Below are 19,988 nucleotides of genomic sequence, written 5' to 3'. Positions count from 1 at the left end.
ACCCTCTGTTTCCTCTCCTTCAGCCAGCTATTAGCTCGTGAGAGGGTGCTGCTTTTCACCTCACTGCAGCCAAGATCCCTGAAAAGTCGTTGGTGAGGTCTAATGGAAAGTCTGCTATACTGACCAAGTAGCTGACTGCCTCCACACGCTCCTGCAGAGTGCAGCGCTGAGGGCTGCTCTGACACGGCTGGGGTGAAGCTGGACACAGTACAGGGGAATCCAGCCTGCTCCTGGGCTGATTTCCCTTTCCTCCTCAGCTCTCAGACCGTGACCCCGGACGAAACTTGATCCCACGCACGTGCGCACAGGTTTTTTTATTCACCTTTTTTTCTGCGGCTGTATCTCGGCTTGTGAAGAAGGGGTGCAGGGGGATCCAGTGGCTTCGCAAGCAGCCACTCCATGAAAGCTGAGCAAAAACTCCTTCAAAACTCCTCTGCAGCTTCCTCGCACACGAAGTCGCGGTCGAGATGCTGCCGGCAGGTGCCCGACGGGAGCGGCTCCTCCCCCGGCGCTCGGCACCAGCCAGCCCGTGGGTGCCCGGGGCCGTTTGGCGCCAGGCAACAGCCCGGGGGCCGGGCTGTGTGCGCCGCCGGCCCGGCCCTGGCTCCCCGCGGCTCCCCGGGCTAATGATTAACCGCCCCTCGGCCAGCGCCGAGCCGCCCGTGTGCGCGCACCGCGGCCCCGCGGCTCCCGAGGCGCCGGCCGGCAGGGACCGGCTCCACTGCTGCCTCCCCGTCTCCGCTACCCCTCGGCGCTGCCGGAGCAGGGCGCGGGGCGCCGGCCATGGAGGGCGAGGCGAACGGGACCCTCCACCCGTCCTGCGGTGCCAGCGAGCCGCCCTACTCGCGAGAGCTCCTGCACAGTAAGTGCCGCCGCGCACACGGCCGGAGCGACGGCCGAAGCCCTCGGCGGGATGAGCGGGCTCGCGGCCGCCCTCCCCTCCCCACCCCCCACGGCGGGGGAGCCGTTAACGGCTGCCAGCGCCGCGGGCCGCGCTCAACCGCCACTGGCGGCGGTTGGCCCGCCGCGCCCTGCCCCCCGCCCCAGCGGGGGAAAGCCCGAGGGGAGGGTCCCCCCGCCGCCGCCGCCGCGTCGCCCGGCGGAGGGCCCCGGGCAGCGGGTGTGGTGGGGCTGCGCGGGGCGGGGGGAGCGGCGCCGCGGGCACCGCCGCGGCGGGAGGCGGCCGCCGCCGGGGGTTACGGCTGCGCTCGCCCCGTCTGTGTGCGCCGCGGTCTCCTCCCTGAAGCGGGGCGAGCGCGGCTTTTAGCAGGGCGCGGCGTCCGCCGCAGTGCCAGCCCTCCTGCGCCGCCCTATACCGGGGTCGCTCGGACTCCTCCAAAGATGCTCCGGACCTCCCCGGGGAGACGGCTCGGGGCCCCGTCCCAAACACGCAGTGCTCCCACTCAAAAGTGCGGGAGATGTGTTTGCGCTTCCCGGACAGGCCGACCGGCAGCAAACGTACAGGGACCCTTCGCTCTGCACGGGGACAGAGGCAGAGGAAGGCGGCCAAACGCAGCCGCCTTTGCTGTCCTCGCCGAAGGCCTGGCTGGGGACCAAGGTCTTGGTGAAATGGGTTGCCATGGCGCTGCCTTTGCTGCCTTTGGCTTCGGAGAAGAGAGACAGGACAGCAGAGTTACTCAGTCCAGAGCTGTGAGGGTGGTTAGAAGACAGTGTGGATGGGGGGGAGGCACTTGGGGGAGGGAACCGGGGCTTCCTGGTAAACACCACACTGAGCCCTAAACCCACAGCCTGCTCTCAGCCCCACTGGTGAGATTTAAGGTCTGTTCAGTGACATCTGGACTGCAACAAAGTCTAGAAGTGTTTTTTTTTGTTTTTTTTTTGGTTTTTTTTTTGAAGCATCTTAGATTAAAAGGCTGGGAAGATCCTTGCTTACCTGTGCAGGCACTATTTGGTATGTCTTAGATATGCTCCTGCCAAGCTGGGCCCAGGTTAGTGCAGGCTTCATTGCAGTGCTTGCTTCTATCTCTGGAAGCACCTTTCTTGGCAGAAAACCCACCTCAACTGTCAGCCATGGGTAAATGTTCATATCAATACCCAGCGTTAAGGGGAAAGAAAAAAAAATTTGTTGGTGGCAAGTTTTATCCCAGGATAAATACACCAGGACCATATACTTTCATTGCTCCTGTACCCCATAAACTTCCACTGAGCCTCTAAAGAGTTTGCATACCCAAGGAAGACATGTGCAAACATGCATTTGAACATATAAGGGAAGCAAAAAACTAATACTGAGTACATAAAATTTTGCTTGTAGTCTGCCTGGTAAAGTTCCCAGAATAGCTTCTGTTGTTTATTTACACTCATCTAAGAACATTTGTCCTAGAACTCCACCTTTCTGATGGAGACTTCTGCATAATGCCATGCAAACATGGATGCTTATTCTTCTTGCATGCTGTCTGTGGATCCCCAAAAGATTTATTTATTAACTTAAATTTAAGTACTTCAGTCATCCTGTTGAGTAAATGATCCATGTCTGTAGTAAAGGATGAGTGCAAGTCTTCGTAGGAATAGGACTAAGTTGTCCCTCCGAGATGCAGTCTTTACGTTAAATGTTTGGAACGCTTATGGAATGAAACGCACCGTTTTGTTTTCCTTTCTTGTTCTGCAGGCCTTGACCTGGCAGGTATATTTCTCTTTGCAATCCTGACTCTGATGACGCTGATTGCTAATCTGGTGTTTGTGGAGGAAGTGGTCTATATCTATAGAAAAATCCCTTCTTCCAAAAGATCAATCTTAATTTGGATAAACGCCGCAGCTCCGGTAAGTGACGTGGAAAAGAGATAAAATTGAGCGTTGAAAATGCCATTTCCCTGGAAAATCTATATTTATTTCAGGAACCTGCTTTACCACTGCCCTTACTACAACCCTCCTCCCTTTCTGTATAGGTGATTGCTACTGCGTCATGCATTGGGATGTGGATTCCTCGCTCGACAATGTTTACAGATTTCACAGCAGCAGTGTGAGTATTCTACTTGTTTCTAGACATTGCACTGAACCCTGAATTTCTTTCCTTTAAACATCTGCTACTCTTGGTAAACACAGTCATTTTGTAAATTTAACAATTTAGTAATTTTTAGTTTGAGTTGAAATCTCTTGGCAGCTCTTTTATGGGAGGTGGGAAATGCTGAAGTAGTTCCCAGTGCTGCAGCTCCCTAGTGTGGGACTGCTAGTATGAAAGAACTGTGACTTAAATGTAATTGAATCCTTTGACTGACAGCAGCTTTAAAGTAGTACTCTTTCTTTTCTCCCTGTGAATGTCATGTAGAATGAGATTCTGACCTGTGACTTCTTCACTGTGCTTTTATTAATGATGAGCTGTAGAGGTCTATTTTTAATGGTGGCAAGTGAACCTCCAACAAGTATATCCATGTAAAAAAGTTCTGCAGTTGTCCTGATAAAAGCACTTTCTGTACGAGCATGACAGCTCTGATATGAACAGGGAATAACAGAGAAATGTGGTTCCTGGTTCCTGGAGGTGATGGTGTAGCCCTCATAGGCAAAGCCTAGCAGGGGGATGCTGTGTGGCAGTATGCACTCCTGGAGTGCCAGGATGATTTTGGAACCCACTGCAGGACAGTATCGCAAACTCTTGCGGTTAGCCTTACCCCATAACACGATGCATTTACGAAAAGAGCAGAGTAAAAACGAGGGAAAATGCAGTAGCAAGGAGTACTGTTAACACACAGTAATTTGTGCAGCGAATTGCAGATTGCCAGAGACTTCCAAGGATCTATGGTACTTTAAGCCTATCTTAATCCCCCCTCCTCCCTTGCCTTAGATGCAGGTTCCTGTCCCCTTCCTTGCACCACCACTCACACTTCTCCAGCTGCACAGTGAGCTTGTTCAAGGAGCCAGTGCAATTGAAGAGGAGTTCTCTATTTTGTGGATTTCTGTTTGTTGGATTTTAGTGGATCAGTTCCCTAAATCAGTATTGGGGCAAGAAGGAAAGGATGGTTGCACAATCTGTAGTTCCTGGGAAGAGCTAAGAATGTGCAACTGGTGAAGGAGGGAGAGGTGGAGTTGTAGCAGTCAGTGCCAGGATCTGCTTTGGCTGCAGAAGAACCACACCCTGACTGGGACAGCACATACGATATTAGCTAAATATATATATGGATGTAGCCATGTATTTTTTTAAAGTAGAAATAGGACTTGTTCTGAGAAGTTTGGACTGATCAGGACTAGCTAACTGATAGAAAAACATGGCCCTAATGACCTGGGCCAGAAATTCATGTGCTTAAATACTGACTCTGCCACCAAGCACCAGTGTGGCCTTGGGCAATTCCACAACTGCTTTGTATCTCAGTTTATTCCTCTTTCAATGGAGCTATGGTGGTTCTGGCCCTCCAAGGTGATGGGAAGCTGATGAGTTTTTACAGCTAGTGCTACAATTTCTGCTGATTGCAAAGCTTTAAAAACCCTCAACAGCGGAAGGTACTGGCATATGAGAGACATGCAGGAGAAGTTCAAGCTGGCATTTTCTTCCTCTCCTAGATTTTTTGCCATAGTTATCCACAAGTTCCTGCTGATGATGATTAAAGAGTGCGGCGGTCAAAAGCTGTTCCTCAGGCGGTTTGAAAATGGTCACTTCAAGATCAGTACAGGCCCCTGCTGTTGCTGCTGCCTTTGCCTCCCTGGTGTGCGCATCACTAGGTGAGTTGCCCTTTAAGATTTTCCAGCTGGAAAACTGCTGCTGGAATCCAGCCGACTTGGCAAAGCCACATTTACAGCAAAGGGCCTCCCTGCTTCCTGAAAAACACGCTCTTGGCTCTTGTGATTGAGGTCTCCTCCGTCAGTCTCAAGCTGTCTCTTTTAAACACTGCCATCACTTTAGGGCTCTGCAACACGGCTAATTTATTTCATTTTTATTAATGCAGAATTTTGCTTAAAAGTAGAGAGCATGAGATAACTCATTTTTAACCCAGTGCAGTGTTCCCACTTGTAGTCATGTTGAACAATGTGTTATCCCCCCAACTAGTCCCGTTCTTTTCCAAGAAACCGTTTGTGTACTAAGCAGTAGTGTGTGGGAGGGGGAATTTCCATTCTAGAAACAATAATAACTGAGATTTCAGTTTCTTTTCATACCAGAAGGGAACAATTGACTCCAAATTGGATACTTTCCACAAACAGAATTTTCAATTTGAGGTTGACTTGAAAGAAAATTTCTCTTACTTCGATAAAATTGAAATGCTTCATTCTGATTTTAACTTTGAAAGTACTTCAGATTAAAATACTTTTCAGAACAAAAAAGGTGTAATTCCTGGAAAGCTTTGATCTCCATGAAATGGCATTGTCTAGGGAGACATAATGAGATATTTTCTTCTGCTAAACTAACAAGACACTTTGGAGAAGAGTAGTAAGGATGAGGAGCTGCACCTACAGATAGGAGCCAATATACTCTACCATAAACCCTGCCTCCTTTCAGTATTGCCTGATAGGGCCCTTCCTCCAGCTAGTATTGTGCTGTCATTTACATGCTTCTCAACGATATTTGCAGCCTGAAAGCCTCAGAGGTTTCCCAGGGCTTTTCTACTGGCACAGAGTATGAGAGTGTTTCTCACATTAAGAGCAAAAAGCTCAAGGATTGAATGTGCAAGATACAAGAGAAGTTTCTACGAGGGCCTGGACATTAATGCCAGAGGGACCTCAGGGACTTTATGGTCTAGTTAAGTGAAAACAGCAAGGAGAATGCAGCCTACATTGCTGTCAGTCCAGTGAGAGCTTATCCAGGAATATGAGAGGGCTGGTGATACTAGCTTGTAGCTGGCTGTTTAAAAAAAATAAAAGCTTTTTTGCTCTGCAGAAGAGCTTAGGGCTCCTTCTCCTGAGTTTGCAGTGCTCGGAAACTTATCTGCTGTCTATGCTTCTGACTTCCAGCCTTTTCCCATTACAGATAACAATGTTTTTGAAAAATGGTAAGGTATACCAGAGAAAGATCAGTCTTGGATTCCTTCCACAGATATCTTCTGGGGAAGCAGGGAGCTACTCCAAGGGAGGAACTCATTCTTTAAAAATATGGTATACTATCAAGCAGTCTGGGGAAGGTAACAAGGTACAGTGGACAGATGAGGCAGGGTAACAAGCCATACAATGGAGAGATGTGGCAGGAGAAGTCTGAGGGTAAGGAATGGTAGACCTGTGTCGACAAGGAAAAAAAACACCTGGTGTTGCAGTGACAGCGCTGTTTGTCATGTTATCCTTTAAAGCCCTTTGGAATAATGAACCTTTGAAAAGGCATATACACTAAATGGCTGGCCTGTTGTAGGCCATTCCACAAGTGTTTGTGCTGTTCACAGTCCCATAGTTATTAGCTATCTTAATTGAGCAATTCAAGTAATTCCTGCTTCATGGCTATATGCTGTAACATATATTAAACGGCAGCCTGTTGTCTGCTAAGGCACTTGTGATGGGAGTCTCAAGGGATCAGGAAGCTGCAGTGAAGACAATAATGTAAAAGAGTATGGGAAATACACAGTAATGGACTAAGACCTGAGCCAGCTGTAGCACCCAAAGCTTGTCCTGTGAAGATGAAAGATGAGTTGAAGTCAGTCAGCTTTCATGTCCATTGTTTGCATGTGCATCTGCCCCTTTTCTGGTGATGTTTAATACTGGATGGCCAGGTTATTGTATATGGGCTGTGTTCTGGATAAAGATTATACTGACAGATAGGAGAAAGGAAATCCTGAGCTGTCCTGCTGGCCATGTGCAGTTTACCAAGGGAAAGATAGCTCCTTTGTCCTGTTAGGGTACAGAGAAGCAAAACTAGATGTTGATGCGGTAGTATTCATGATGCATTGAAAAACTACCAGTCCTTTCACCTAAGTCTGTGTAATTCCTTTTCTTGATTTACCAGAGGACTAAGAATTGGCTGAATGGGAAGGCAGTGTCAGATGGAAGCAATGCACATGACAGGGATTGAAGCTATGTAGTAGTTTGCCATTCAGCCGTGATGGTTGAATTGCTCAGTTTCATCCGAGGAGAGAAATAGTAAGGCAACATGACAGAGCGAGTGGCATTATCATTCAGAGACCCGTTATGCTGCTACAAGCTCCCTCATTAGCTCCAGAGCAGAGAAAGACATCACATTTTGCCCAGCTTTGGTTAGTAGGTAATTGGTGCAGAATAAGAATGCTCTTTTTGTAGAGGCTCTACTAAACAAGCATCTGGGTAATTCTTGGAAAGATCTTTGAATCTTGACGCTGTTCCTCCCCAGATATTAGCCATGTGCTGTAGGACTGTAGAAATGGAGAAATTTTGCTGTTTGACAGTATCCGAAAAATGTTATTAGGGTTGTTTATTGGCCTGTGTGACTTTTTTTATCTTTTGAATTTGACAGGCAAACCCTCCTTTGGCTGAAGTTGGGTACCTTTCAGTTTGCTTTCTTTCGACCTGTGCTCATGTTTCTATCAATAGTGCTTTGGACCAATGGCAATTACAGCCCTTATAATGTAAGTAAATATTGTAATGAGCAGCAGCCCACAAAACCCATAGTTTTGGGGTTGATGTTAGTATCTTGGCCAACACCTAAACTGTGGGATCTGGGAACACTTCCAGGTATGTGCTGGCTTTGTTCTGTTAAGAAGAGACCCTGAAGTGTATCATTTCTCCCTTCCCCCAGACCGTTGATTTGCTGGCTTCTTTTGGAAAGAAACTGAGTGTTGGGGTGGTTTGGGCATCAGGTTATGCTCCAGTCATGGCCCGGTCTATATGGTCTGGGGATCAGGCCTGCAAGATGGCCTGTGAGATGTACCTGTCCTGTTTTGTAAGATGCAGCCATAAGAAACATGTACTGTGCATAAACAGGAAACCTAATTCAATAATTTTCTGCAAATTGTGGAGGTTTTTATATCCTTGCAAGTTAGAAAAGATAGTAGAGGTAGTACTGTACTTCCACTTTTTACTGTGTAAGCTGCAAGATGATGGAGAAGTAGGCTCTCACTGGGTTGCAACAAGTGCTTTGAGCCAATATTTAGGATCCTTGCTACAGCTGAATAAGCTATAACATTTCCCTTGATGTCAGTCTTCTCAGTAACAGTGTCTTAAAAATAGACATTTCAAACCTTTATTGTGGTGTGGCTCATGCAGACACTTTCTGACTAAAGAGTCAGTGAGTCCAGAGGGGAATGCTGTACAAACAGGACTGTCCCACAGCATTAAGAATTCCTTGCAAACTTTAAAACAAGGCCTGTGGAGCACATGAGAAAGCTATGTTACCTTTGTACCTTACTGTGGTTGAAAGGCTTCATGTACACCACAGCTGAAGAAAGTCTGTAACTGCTAAGAATTTTGCACCTCTTGGGTAACTCAGACTAAAAGCAGTATTTTTTGTGTTTTTTCATGGTACTAAAATAAATGACCCCTTTGAGATGTCATGCTGTGAATGCTCTCACAAGCTGCTGAGCATTCTCAGGTGCTGCTGGGGTCAGGCTGAGGGATCATGTCACTTCCTTCCCAAGACTGAACAGATTCGCCCAGAGGGTGGGAGTGCCATGACACCACTCCAGTTAGTACTATGCAGTTTCCAGTGCAAACCTGAGCAACCCCTGCTAGCTTCAGCTTTTGTAGAGATAGAAACAAGCATTTTAATGTCTGCATCCTCCAGTTCATAATGTCTACCCCGAAATAGTAACATTTACATTGTCAGGTTTTGTAAGTATGTTTGTTTGATTTGCTTCTCAGTTATCTCTTGAAGGAGCTGCAATATGGATTAGCTGCTTCATTGGTATCCTTACCATTATTGCTCTGTGGCCAGTTGTAATCATGTTTCAACAAGTTAGGGCTGTCCTTAACTGTAAGAAGATCATCCCTAAGTTTGCTCTTTATCAGGTGAGAAATTTAACATTTCTGGTAAGCATTTCTATTACTGTTGATATAACACTGTCTCTCTGGTTCTTAGTCCTTTGTTTAAAGGTTATGGTATTTTTTTCCATAAAACACACTGTACATAGGCATATTTTTACCTGATTAAAGCGGTCCTGCATCTATTTGAAGCATTCGCCTTGGCTGCTTGAACATGTTTAGCATGAGCTGAGTTACTTCTAGTCTCTCAGAAGTGCTAGAGATTTGAGCTGTTCATTCATCTTTAGGCTGTGGTTATCAAAACACCACCTTCTGCAAGGCTTGAAGGAAGCTTTGGACATGCAGTATCCTGAAACACAATGTTAAAATGCTAGTGTGTGTTTGAAAACTAGGGGAGGATGTGGAGCATTGAGTGGGTGGCTTTTGTTTGAACTGTTTTAGCAGGCCACAATGTTCCATTTTGGAAGTATTTTTCTTGGCCATTCTGCATTTCAGAGTTCAATAATAATGAAAATTCTGTCTGGGAATGATTAAACAATAAAGAACAGAACCAGATAAGTTAGGCTGAATAATTCCAGGGATAGGACCACCCTCTCCCACATAACCCTGAAGAAAGAGAAAGAATAAAGTAGAATCTTTGTATATGCATCCTGCTTGTAGAGGACACTTAGAAAGACTGTGCATCAAGGTGTCTGTTAAGAAAATTATTAAACGCTTATAAATGCAGTAGACAGGATGGTAAGCCGTCGTCACACTGGCAGAACTGCATTAGTGTGAATCCGAGTTTAAGATGGCAAACTCCCTTCATGCGAGGGTTTATACCCAGGCAGTAATACCAGCAGCTAAAGAGACACTCTTGATATCTCCAAAGCAGAGAAGGACCCGCACAGTGAACAGCGGGTAATATGATGCATAAGTGATTACTGTTGAACCTGAGCTGCAGAGCCCTCCATCCTTTTTTCCTTCTGGCAAGGAAGCCACTTCCGTATAACTTGGGGAGCACCACATCTCCCTGCTGTGGCAAACAGATGAGCCAATAAAAGAAGCATTCCTTGAATACTTCCTCCCACTAAGGGAGAGCACAAGCTCATAGTTAGATTATCAGGAAGCATTTTAAACCTTTTTATCTAATATTCAGAGCTCAATATTGGTAAAACTCCCAGCTGGGAGCTCTGTATATATTGCACTTCCAGAATAAAGTGCTGAGATGAATCACTTTTAGAACAGAGAGGTTTAATTTAATAATTATATGCATGGCAATATCATCCTGACCAAAGGATGTGTTCTTCAGAATGGCAGGCAGCCTGCTGGCAGATGGGAGGTGAGGAGGGCAAGAAAGGAAGAATGAGGTGAAACAGGGTCTATTATGAAAGCAGAACGGGTGTGTGAACTACAGTCCTTCTGCTGGTAGCTAAAGCATCTGTTTTCTCTTCCTGGTGCAGTTTATCCTCATTCTGAGCCAGCTGCAGGCAGCTGTTATCAACATCTTGGCTATGCAAAGAATTATTCCCTGTGTTCCACCACTCTCCTCTTCAGCAAGAGGAGCATGTAAGTTCTTTTGGAAGGGGGTGTTTTTCATTTACTTGCAGAGGTGTCAGTTCACTGTTGCTAACTACAGTATCTGGCGTTTTCCTGAAATACTAATTTCCTGGGATCGTGTAGCCTTTTGAGAATCTCAGCTTTTATTTAAGAACAATAACAAAACTTTTCTAGCTGTCATAGTTGCAGTAAGAAGAGTTAGAAATCAGAGGACAAGAAACCAGCAAGTATAATTATTGTTAAATCTCATCTTACTGCATGCTTATAGACGGGCAATACTTTAATTCTATAACTGATATTGTTGCTGAGTGTGAGATATGCTCCATTATGGGAGTAAGGTAGTAGTTTGTGCCTTTTGCACAGACAGAAATGAATAAGCTATTTATTCCTTGCCTGATCCTTGTGTTCCTGGGGTTTTTTTTGCTTTTTTTTACCGTCTTTTTGGCAGATATGATCCAACAGCTTCTCATCATGGAGATGTTTCTGATAACCCTAATCTCAAGGGTGGTATATCGGAGAAGATACGATGATCTAGAACCTCCAGAGTGTACCCCTGAAGAAGGCGGGGACAACAAGCAGACTCCTAAGATAATCCTAAATGGTACAGTTTGTCAAGGTGGATCGCTGGGGGTTTAGAAGGTCCCTGTGCTCCTGCTCTGCAGGAGCTGGAAGCTCAGCTTTAGGAGCTTTAATATCCTTGCAACACAAATAACCACTGCCCATGTCAGAACAGCTTCTGACATAAATACCTGTGAGCTGTACTGAAAGGACCAATGAGTAGAAGGATAACCCCCTTTATTCTCCTGTGATATATACATGGTGTGAGCGTTTTCATACCATGTAATTTAGTAAGATTTCATACCTTGTAATTTTGTCCTGTTGTCGAACACCTGATGGCGGCCAAACAGTCTCACAATGTGATTCTTTTTTTTTTAGCTATTTGAATGGCTATGATTTAGAGTTAATCCAGAGTCATTCTCTTTTCATCTTTTTTGATTTTTGTTTTAAGCCTATTTTGGGTAGGATGGATCGCTCTCACAGGTCTAACACAGCATTTTCCCATCTGTCCTGCATTAGAATTTATCATCTCTCACTCTGTGTCACAAGCTCACTATAGCTAATTTGGGTCAGTTATATATTTGCACATGTTCGTTCTGAAATCCCCAAACCTGTCCGTGCTCTCCACCTACATAAATGATGATCTCCTCAGGGCAAGACTTTCGCATTCTCTGGCAATTCACATCCTAACTCGGTAAATACACAGTTGCTGTTTGTAAATGTATGATCGACATTGACAGATGTTCTTCCTAGGGAAGGCAGATTCTCAGTCACTGATGTGGAAAAAGAAAATAAGGGTTATGGTCCAAGGTGTGTTCTGTCACTGCTGTATGATGTTATGTGGTTCTTCAGTTCTGTACTTGGAAAATGGGAATAAGGATACATGGGATCCTTGTGCAAAAGGTGTCTACGAAGATAACTATTATCAAAAGGAAGTTTTTCCAGAAAATTCTTGTCTCCCAAGCTTATCCACCCCACCTCTGGTCTGCGCAGGCATCTAGTAGAACTTCAAGCATTATTAGACCTTTTGACTTCACATCCGTTCGTCTGTTTTGCTTAAATCAACTTCTGCTTTTTGCAAATGGTCCTGATGTTCTTGGATGACCCTAATTGCTTTGATTTAGTTCACTATAATTTGTAATATGAGACCGTGTTTACTCTGTTTAATAAGCATGCGGATATTGTGTTTGCTGGGAAAGAAGTTGCAGTACCATATGCTAGCATTTGTCTGTCTCCACATCTAGTCTGACTCCTAGAAGTAAATGTCTAATCTGTGCAGCATGGATGCTTATTCTATATGTAGACTGGGGAAATGTTTCAGGTTAGAAAATGTGTTATTACTATCTTTTATCTATATTATGTCAAATACAATTTGCCATCAAAGCAGAGCTAGGCAAATAGTGGGGCTATTTTTGGTTTACAAGGAATTCTAAAAATGCTTTCAGTTTGGGAGCTGGGGTTGGAAAATGAAATATTCTGTAAACCTCAGCAAGTTGGGAGGTTGGATTAAACAAAATGTTTTCTTTCCTTTAGATTGAGGTCAGAAATAATATTTTCATTAACAGTAGAATAATACCATTTTACTTGTTCTTGTTTTGAAAAGGTTGAAAAACTTTAATACTTAATTTCTTTCTAAGCAGGTAGTCTGGGAAACTAACACAGATTCTTGAACTGCATTAATGTGATAGAATCTGCATTTTTCTTCAAAAAACAATTTGGGTGAAAATTTTCACCCTGGAGCATGTCCGTGGATTTAACTAGGGATCAGCTTATATATTCTTAATACAACAAATTTTGTTAAAGTATTTTAACATTATAGCTATTAGCATATTTCTAATGTTGCGTTATATCTGGGTACACAAGGCCACAGATACATTAATAATGTTGCTCTTCTGGACTTGCAGAGTGATTCTTAATTTCATAATGGCATAGGGAATGGTTGGCTGTGGTTTCAAGAAGCTTCGAAATCGGAAAATATTTGGAGCCAGTAAAGTATCTCTGAATTCCTGTGGAAAACAGTTTAATTGTTAGAATGAATGGGACAAAAGAGTGTTACTGGAAGAGGCTTTCTATAGTGGTTCTGTAAGTGGTGTGCCTTGGTAAGCAGGATCTGTGGCGTGGCACAGTGGACCCACACCGCCGCATGGACACTGCATTTGGAAACAGATGGAGCGTGGGGAGAAACTGAGCTGGGGGTGGTCTCCGTACACCCAGCGAAGGTGGCTGCCAGGGCACAGAAGGGTCTTCACCTTCACACATGTTGCCTTTGAAGCACCTGTTCAGAGAACAAGATCTCTGTCACTGTTGGCCTGGTATTTGTCATGTCTCTAAAATGCCCATTAAAATATATCTTTTAAACAGCAATGTGAGCCTAATTTAGCCACAAGGATCACTAGCTCTTGTGCTTTTGAGCAGATAGTAAATGTTTGTCCTGCTATTTATCTAACATATTTGAGCAATAAAATGTACTGTCAGGTGATGACTGTCAAGCAGAGTTGGCAGCAAAGACATTTCTTTTTACTATGTACAGTCATGGAGGTCTAATTCCAGAAAGCACTTGCTTACGTAGAACCCTTTTCAGAGCAAAATTGGAGATACTAAGTCTTAAATATGTGCCTAAGAGCTTTCTTGAATCACAGCTTACGTGAATGCAGTAGAATGTATGGATTTTACTACAACTTTCTTATTTTTGAGCTTTTGAGGAAGAATTCATCTCTCATCTCTGGCTCAAACCTATAGCTTTAACTTGCATAATCTAGGTGTCCCTCCATAACTGGGTAGGAGTCTGGGACTGGCAACCAGGGGCAGCAGGTGGCCTGCATTGCAGTACATTCATTTAGGTGCTCTTGAAATTAAAACGCTGGAAATCCCAACATCCAAGTTGTACCTTAGGCTATCTGAGCATGGAAGAAATGAAACAGAACACAGGAAATTCCTCTAATCTCAATTGTGATAAGGATCCCTTTCTCACCAGCAAGAAAAATTGCTTTGAATTATGTGATGATGGTGATGAAAGCATTTGAAAACATTTAACAAAAGCTAGAAGATAACAAGTTTCACAACTCCTATTTTACACAGCTGCTATAAAGTAATAAGTCTTAAGGTGAGCCTATAACTTTTAAGCTACGTTTGCTTTAGATTATAATGTGAGGAAGGATAAAGGTATTTTATTGGTGGCTTTTGTGATGATAAAAGGCACCAACACCATTAAACAGAAAGATAGGAATAGATGCGCAGAGATATGTGATCAAAGGTTCAAATGGCATTTGGAGAGATTGATGAGAACATAGAGAAAAAAATTAGCTATGTGTTTTGGGTGGTGTAGCAGTAAAAATGAGAGAATGAAAGCAAACACTGACAATGAAGTGTTCCAGAGTATAACATACAGTTATGTGGTAAGAACAGCATATACAGGAGAGGGCAGAATTAATGCTCAGTGCATTTCTTTTGCATCTGTCATTCAAGTGGGGGTGGTTTTGTTCAACAAAACTAAGTGAATCTCTCCCGCTCCAGAAGGCTGTGAACTCCCCCATGAACCCTGAACTCTCTCCCACAGCCCTCCTCCCAGGGGCAAGCTGTCATTCCCTAGGTATGGCTAGCTAACAGGGCAATTAAGCGTGTATTTAAGTGCATCCCTTTGTGTTTCATGTGTTTTGTCAGCAGCAAAGGAATTATAACTGGCTACCCAAGGGATCTGTTCCTGGTGATAAAAGGGTGCTCTGATGATTGTAGACCTTTCTATCCCTGTATCCCCCCTCCAGCTGTCCCCTCTGTTGCTGGACCCTCATACTTGTCCCTGCCTCATTCTCCATGCTCAAGAGAAAAACTGGAGTGCTCCCCAGGCTGGCCTCTGTATTGTTGTCTTGCAAGAGAAAATAGACAAAATGTTCTTAGGCCATTTTTTTGTCTGCTAAGCCACACCTTAATACAGCTCCCAACAGGTCACAGTCCAGCCTCATTAGTAGATACACTGGATCCTTCCACAAACTCTTCACATTCTTCACTTCTCAAAATCCCAGTTCCTATTAAAGTGTCTCTAACTAAATATAACAAAAGCAGCAGATTTAAAGAGATGAGAACTCTTTATTTCTGCAGAAGATTCTCTTTGCTGTTTCTCAGTTCTTTACATTCAGAAAAGCTTATTAGGCCTACACTGATGCCACTTAACTGCCAAATAATAAGGCAGTTGTTGTGTTGTCTTCCAGCAATGGAAGACACATGTGCTTAAAGACAGGTCTAGGGTGGCTTGAACTCACTAGAAATTCTTTATTTGGCTCTTTAAACAAGAAAAAAAATACTGCAGAAAGTTAATTGAAAAACAGCATGAAGCTTTTATTGAAGAATTTTTACATGCATTTATGGGAGAAATCAGACTTAAGATTTTGGGCATTTTTGCTCAGCTCTAGAGAGAGAAAAAACACTGTCTGAGGGCAATTTCCCTTTCATTTGTGGGCGTCCCTTCCTTTGACAACTACACAGAGGCCACCGTCTTTAAGACCTGACTGCCCAACATCCATTAGGCAGATAACGGTCACTGCTTATGTACAAAGCTAATGGCAGGGGAACAATTACTTGCATTTCCTTTAATGCAGTTTAGCAGCTGGAAAGTGTAACCTTCCCTCCTAAGAGGTTTGGCTTTCTGAGATCTAAAGCACAGTTTTAATAGAGGCTGAACTTGGTTCAGACTTCTGAGAAAATTGCTAAGTTGTGAGAAAGTGTTGTAAGACAGTTTGCAGAGCAGGACCATGCAAGATAAGAAAGGCAAAATTGCCAGCAAACATGTGAGTGTTGACACAGGGATAATTAGCAGCTCAAGGGTTCACAAGGAGAAAAAAAACCATGAAAAAGTACAAGACCCTACAGAAAAAAAAAACAAGTAGTCTGAGGATGATGGTTTAGCAGCTTTGATGACCACCCTGCTCCAAGCATCAGCAGCCTGAGAGCTGCCTGGTTAACTATGACTCCTTGGGTCAGGAGTGCTAAGCCAAGTATCTTGTTAGTTCACCTACCTATGTGTATATTGACCAATTAATAACTTTAATAAGCTTTACTCTTTCCAGCTGTGAATATCCTGCTTGCAGAGGCTCTCAGTCCATAGCAAAAGGCATCCAAACCAACTGATCCAGATAGGAGGGTTGCAAAGTAATGGAGAGCTATATGGTGTGGGCAGGCACCTCCTCCTCTATTGCGATTTAAGAATCACTGCTCTAAGGCCTAGAGGCACAAACATGAGTGCTGAATTTACATTCATCCTTCAGTGCAAATCACTGAAAAAGGTGAGTTTCTGTGTCTCCTTGTAGCCTTGCCATACCCAGCCAGCAAAGGGTGTGAGCTAATTGTTAAATTCAGTTCAACAAGTTCCTCATTAGGGGGAAATTACCTGAGTTTGAAATCTGCTAATTTTCCAATCAGGGTGAGTGTTTGCACTTGTGATTTGGAAATAATTAACACATGGTATAACATCAAAACCTATGTAAAGGCTAATGGTAGAAGGACTAATTTCCTTGACATGAAAATGGTGTACTTAGTTTTTCTAGGGCTCTATTACTATCCTTTCAATATAGATGTCTAGTATGTAGGCTGTTCTATTATTTATGTAATTTGATCATCTCTAATGTTGTACTTTTTGTATTAATCTTGAAAAAAATCAAACTTATTTTTCAAGGCTTGGGGTTATTTTTGGTTTTATTTTGAAAAGAGTTATTTATATTTCTCTATCTTTTGTCATTACAAGATTTTCCAGAATTCCTAGCTTCCATTATCTCTAAAAACAGATCAGTGGGGATAAACCATCATCTCAGACTAGGGCTTTAGTCTGAGTTCTGCAAACTTTAAGATAAGCATTCCCAGGAGAGCTGTATTCAAGTTCTTAAAAGCCTTCCTGGAATATGAATACACTGTAATATTTAGAGAAGAAAGGACGCCAAGGTTAGGACTGGTGATTAGGAAGCCAGATTTGTAGATAGGAGTTAGAAACTAATTTTCTATTTTAAAGTTCCAGCTGCTGAAATAACCCTGATCATCACTACTTATATATATTATCAGATAATATTAGCTGGTCTAAAAAGATAATACCTCTGGTAAATGCTGCCACCCTTAGAGCATTACATACAACTTGGTGCATTTGTTACCTCTCTCCATGAAGCTTGCAAGGGAGAGTAGTGATTTAACCTCCAGTAGCTGGGTCAGCTCCACCCAAGGGTTTCATTAATTCTGCTAGCATAAATATATTGCAGTGTATTGACAAGAAGGGTGTGACCTGACAGCCAGAGACAAGGCGAAGAGCCAATTCCCTATGAGCAGGCAGCTCATGGCAGGTATATTGTCTAGACTAATGTCTATTTTAGAACTAGTCCGGTTCTTGCTATGAGCCCAGCAACCCAGAGCATACTATGTAAGCTCTGCTTGCTCGCCCACAGCACATGGTGCTTTTCACCTCCTTTAGTCACTGTGTCACCTTTAAAACAAACCCTTAGAACCTCCAAGCAAAGCTTCATGCAAAAAAACAAGCCAACAAGAGAGCTGTGTAGGATGCTTTTAAATGGCACCAGATCTACCAAGGCTTCGTGGTGCCAAGCAGTGCCCTCAGGTTGGAGAGGTCACCCCAGGAAACCCATAGGAGGGGAAAGTGGCCAGAGAGCAGCTCCTTCTGCCCACTCCCATCTTCTTCCACATCCACTGATGTCTGTGGTGACTGTTTGCCCTGAGATACGTGTTGTGTTTCAGGTATATGTGATTCAGCACAGGGGAATTTTGCTGCTGGATTAACAACATCTCTAACTTAGATAACCTGTTTTGAACACTTCCAGTATCTTACTGGTTTGCGGCTTGTTCTTTTCAATGCATATCTGGATGAACATAAACAGAGCCTGAACTACTTCTTTCACAGAGGAAGCATTTGTGATCTGTGTGCATGCCTGTTGAGTACCATTCATGCTACCAGAAACGCTACGCACAAGTGGTACATATTTGCATTTTCATGCAAGCTGACAATGACTTCATTTCTCAGTCAGTTTTGCTTTTTTTTATAGCTCTTTGCTTATGAATTACTGTTTCTTCTCAAATTCGGGATTACAGTTCTCATATTCATTTGTCTATTGCTCTATTTCTCTGCATCTGCCTGCTTTTGTCAATGACATCAGCTGCTGCTACCTCTGTGCTTCAGTAGAAATTGTTCACATCTAAATTGGTTGCTTTGGTTATAGGCAGTAATTCATATGTCATATCCCCAGGAGCTGTAAATGAGGGCATCTTCTTTTCTCTCTCCTAAGGAACATCCCTCCTCAGTGATCATATATAATGGGAAAAAGAGAGCATGAGCAAGCAAGCCTAAGGGGCTGATACTTTAAAATTCTCATTTCTGATTGGAGATACTTATTTTTCTGAGGCTGTTTGTTTTCCTTGTGTGCATCATCTTTTACTTCAAAAAAGGATCAAGTTTCAAACTGTGGTGAAGTAGCCCTTATTTCCTAAGAAATACATTGGCCATTTCACTCTCGTTCTTACTGAGCAGTATTTGTGTTACAAAACCCACAGCTGGCAACTTGGGTATAAATTTTTCCTCAGTACCAGCTGCCTTGTGAGTTGATGGAGAATCTACACTGCATGGGCAAGGAAGAGCAAAGTTCTGTCAGAGTCCTGGCTGGTGTTGGCCTTTGGACAATGTTAAGAGTATAAAGCTAAACCGACTGCCTGTTCTATTTTCTTCCTCCCCTTGTATCTTTGTGGTTATATGTTGCTTTTTACTGGGAAACCCCTTCTTTCATGCTTTTTCCTCCACCTTCTCTCTTTTGAATTCTCTCCTTTGAAGCCTACAAATCTTTAATATCCTTCATACTTCAGTCTTATGCTTAGGTGACTGACTGTGAGGTTATGACTGGTCTTTGTTGTCAATATAATTAAGTACCATAAGATCAACCAGCTCCTGGAAGCTAGTGTCAATCTCTTAAAAATAGTAAAAATGTGGTAATGACTTAAATGCTAGTTGGTCTCTTACCAGCAAATTGTAAATGTCAGATAGTAAATTACTTTGCTACATAACAATACTAAAAAACATTAAAAACTGATTAACTTTTGATGCTTTTCCTAATGCACATGCACTCACAAATCCCTTCTATAATTTCTCTATTTTTAACCACTTGCACAAGTTTAACCGAGTTGCATGGGAAACTAGTGTGAGTGCCATAGGAAATAAAGCTACTTGACCATAATTTTCACAACAATATTTCCAAATTGCCATCTGGGCTATCAAGCCAATTTCTATTTTTAATGTAAATTGACCTGTAGGTTCCTATTTGTTAAATGCGTCCATAGCATACAAAATCTCTTTGAACTGAAGAAGCAGGCAGGCATATGCTTTCTTCACATCCTTCACCTCTAAAGCATGCAACGCAGCCTATCGTGTTCACCCTACAAGGCAGCAAGCACCAGCAGCCATGTGGTGTATGACAGCAGCTCCCAAGTTCGCGTTACTTCTTCAATGTGATGCCCTCAACTACAGCTTCTTGAGTAAAATTGTGTTAGCAAATCCCTGCAAAGGAATTAATTACAATTTTTCTTGTAATTATTTTAATGGGATTTTGAATTGCTTTTGTAACTTTAAACAGAAGACTGTGCTAGTTTCTTACCGCCAGCCTCCAATGCTTGGCCTGTCTCTCTCTCAAGGAAAAGAATGCTGATAAATGGAGAGAGATAAAAAGGATTTAATTTGGATTTATGTTTCTTAATATTCTAGACTCAAACCCACCCTTTGAATGGCTTTTTCTTTTTGAGGAAGCGATCTGAATACTTTCATTAGTATAATGGGATTTAGTTAAGATTACTGACCTTATCCCATCCGCAAGCCGATTTCCACTGACAGTCTAAACAGATTTCACTGACACTAAGCAAAATCCTCTGCGCGAACAGCTGCAGCCATCTGAGACAAGACTTGCTATGGGAGCTTTCTCTCCAAGCTAATATGCAATCTCCATTGAAGCCTTATTATAAGGAGAGGTGAGAAAAGTGTGACTAAGTGAAAGTTGTTTGCTCAGGCTTTTTTTTCTTTAAAATAATTTTATTAATAACTTAATTTTTCT

The 19,988-nt window shown here is 43.2% G+C and overlaps 1 protein-coding gene across 3 annotated transcripts in view; it reads left to right on the top strand.

Annotated features, from left to right (window-relative positions):
* The first annotated feature begins 217 nt into the window (after positions 1-217).
* LOC112985054 (organic solute transporter subunit alpha-like) overlaps positions 218-19,988 on the top strand; it is a 35,138-nt gene continuing 15,367 nt past the window's right edge. The window contains exons 1-8 of one of the 3 annotated variants that reach the window (XM_026103400.2): positions 221-862; positions 2,627-2,778; positions 2,904-2,977; positions 4,510-4,668; positions 7,352-7,463; positions 8,695-8,841; positions 10,257-10,362; positions 10,802-10,954. In XM_026103400.2, coding sequence (XP_025959185.2) covers positions 784-862; positions 2,627-2,778; positions 2,904-2,977; positions 4,510-4,668; positions 7,352-7,463; positions 8,695-8,841; positions 10,257-10,362; positions 10,802-10,954 — 982 coding nt within the window. In that variant the 5' untranslated portion in view covers positions 221-783. Of the gene's footprint in view, positions 863-2,626; positions 2,779-2,903; positions 2,978-4,509; positions 4,669-7,351; positions 7,464-8,694; positions 8,842-10,256; positions 10,363-10,801; positions 10,955-19,988 lie in introns of all 3 variants that reach the window. The other 2 variants (XM_026103399.2, XM_064498204.1) reach the window with 2 other exon arrangements.

The sequence above is a fragment of the Dromaius novaehollandiae genome, chromosome 1 (genome assembly GCF_036370855.1).
Source record: "Dromaius novaehollandiae isolate bDroNov1 chromosome 1, bDroNov1.hap1, whole genome shotgun sequence".
Taxonomy (NCBI): domain Eukaryota; kingdom Metazoa; phylum Chordata; class Aves; order Casuariiformes; family Dromaiidae; genus Dromaius; species Dromaius novaehollandiae.
The sequence above is the reverse complement of the archived record's forward strand: the minus strand, read 5'-3'. Positions and strand labels throughout refer to the sequence as shown.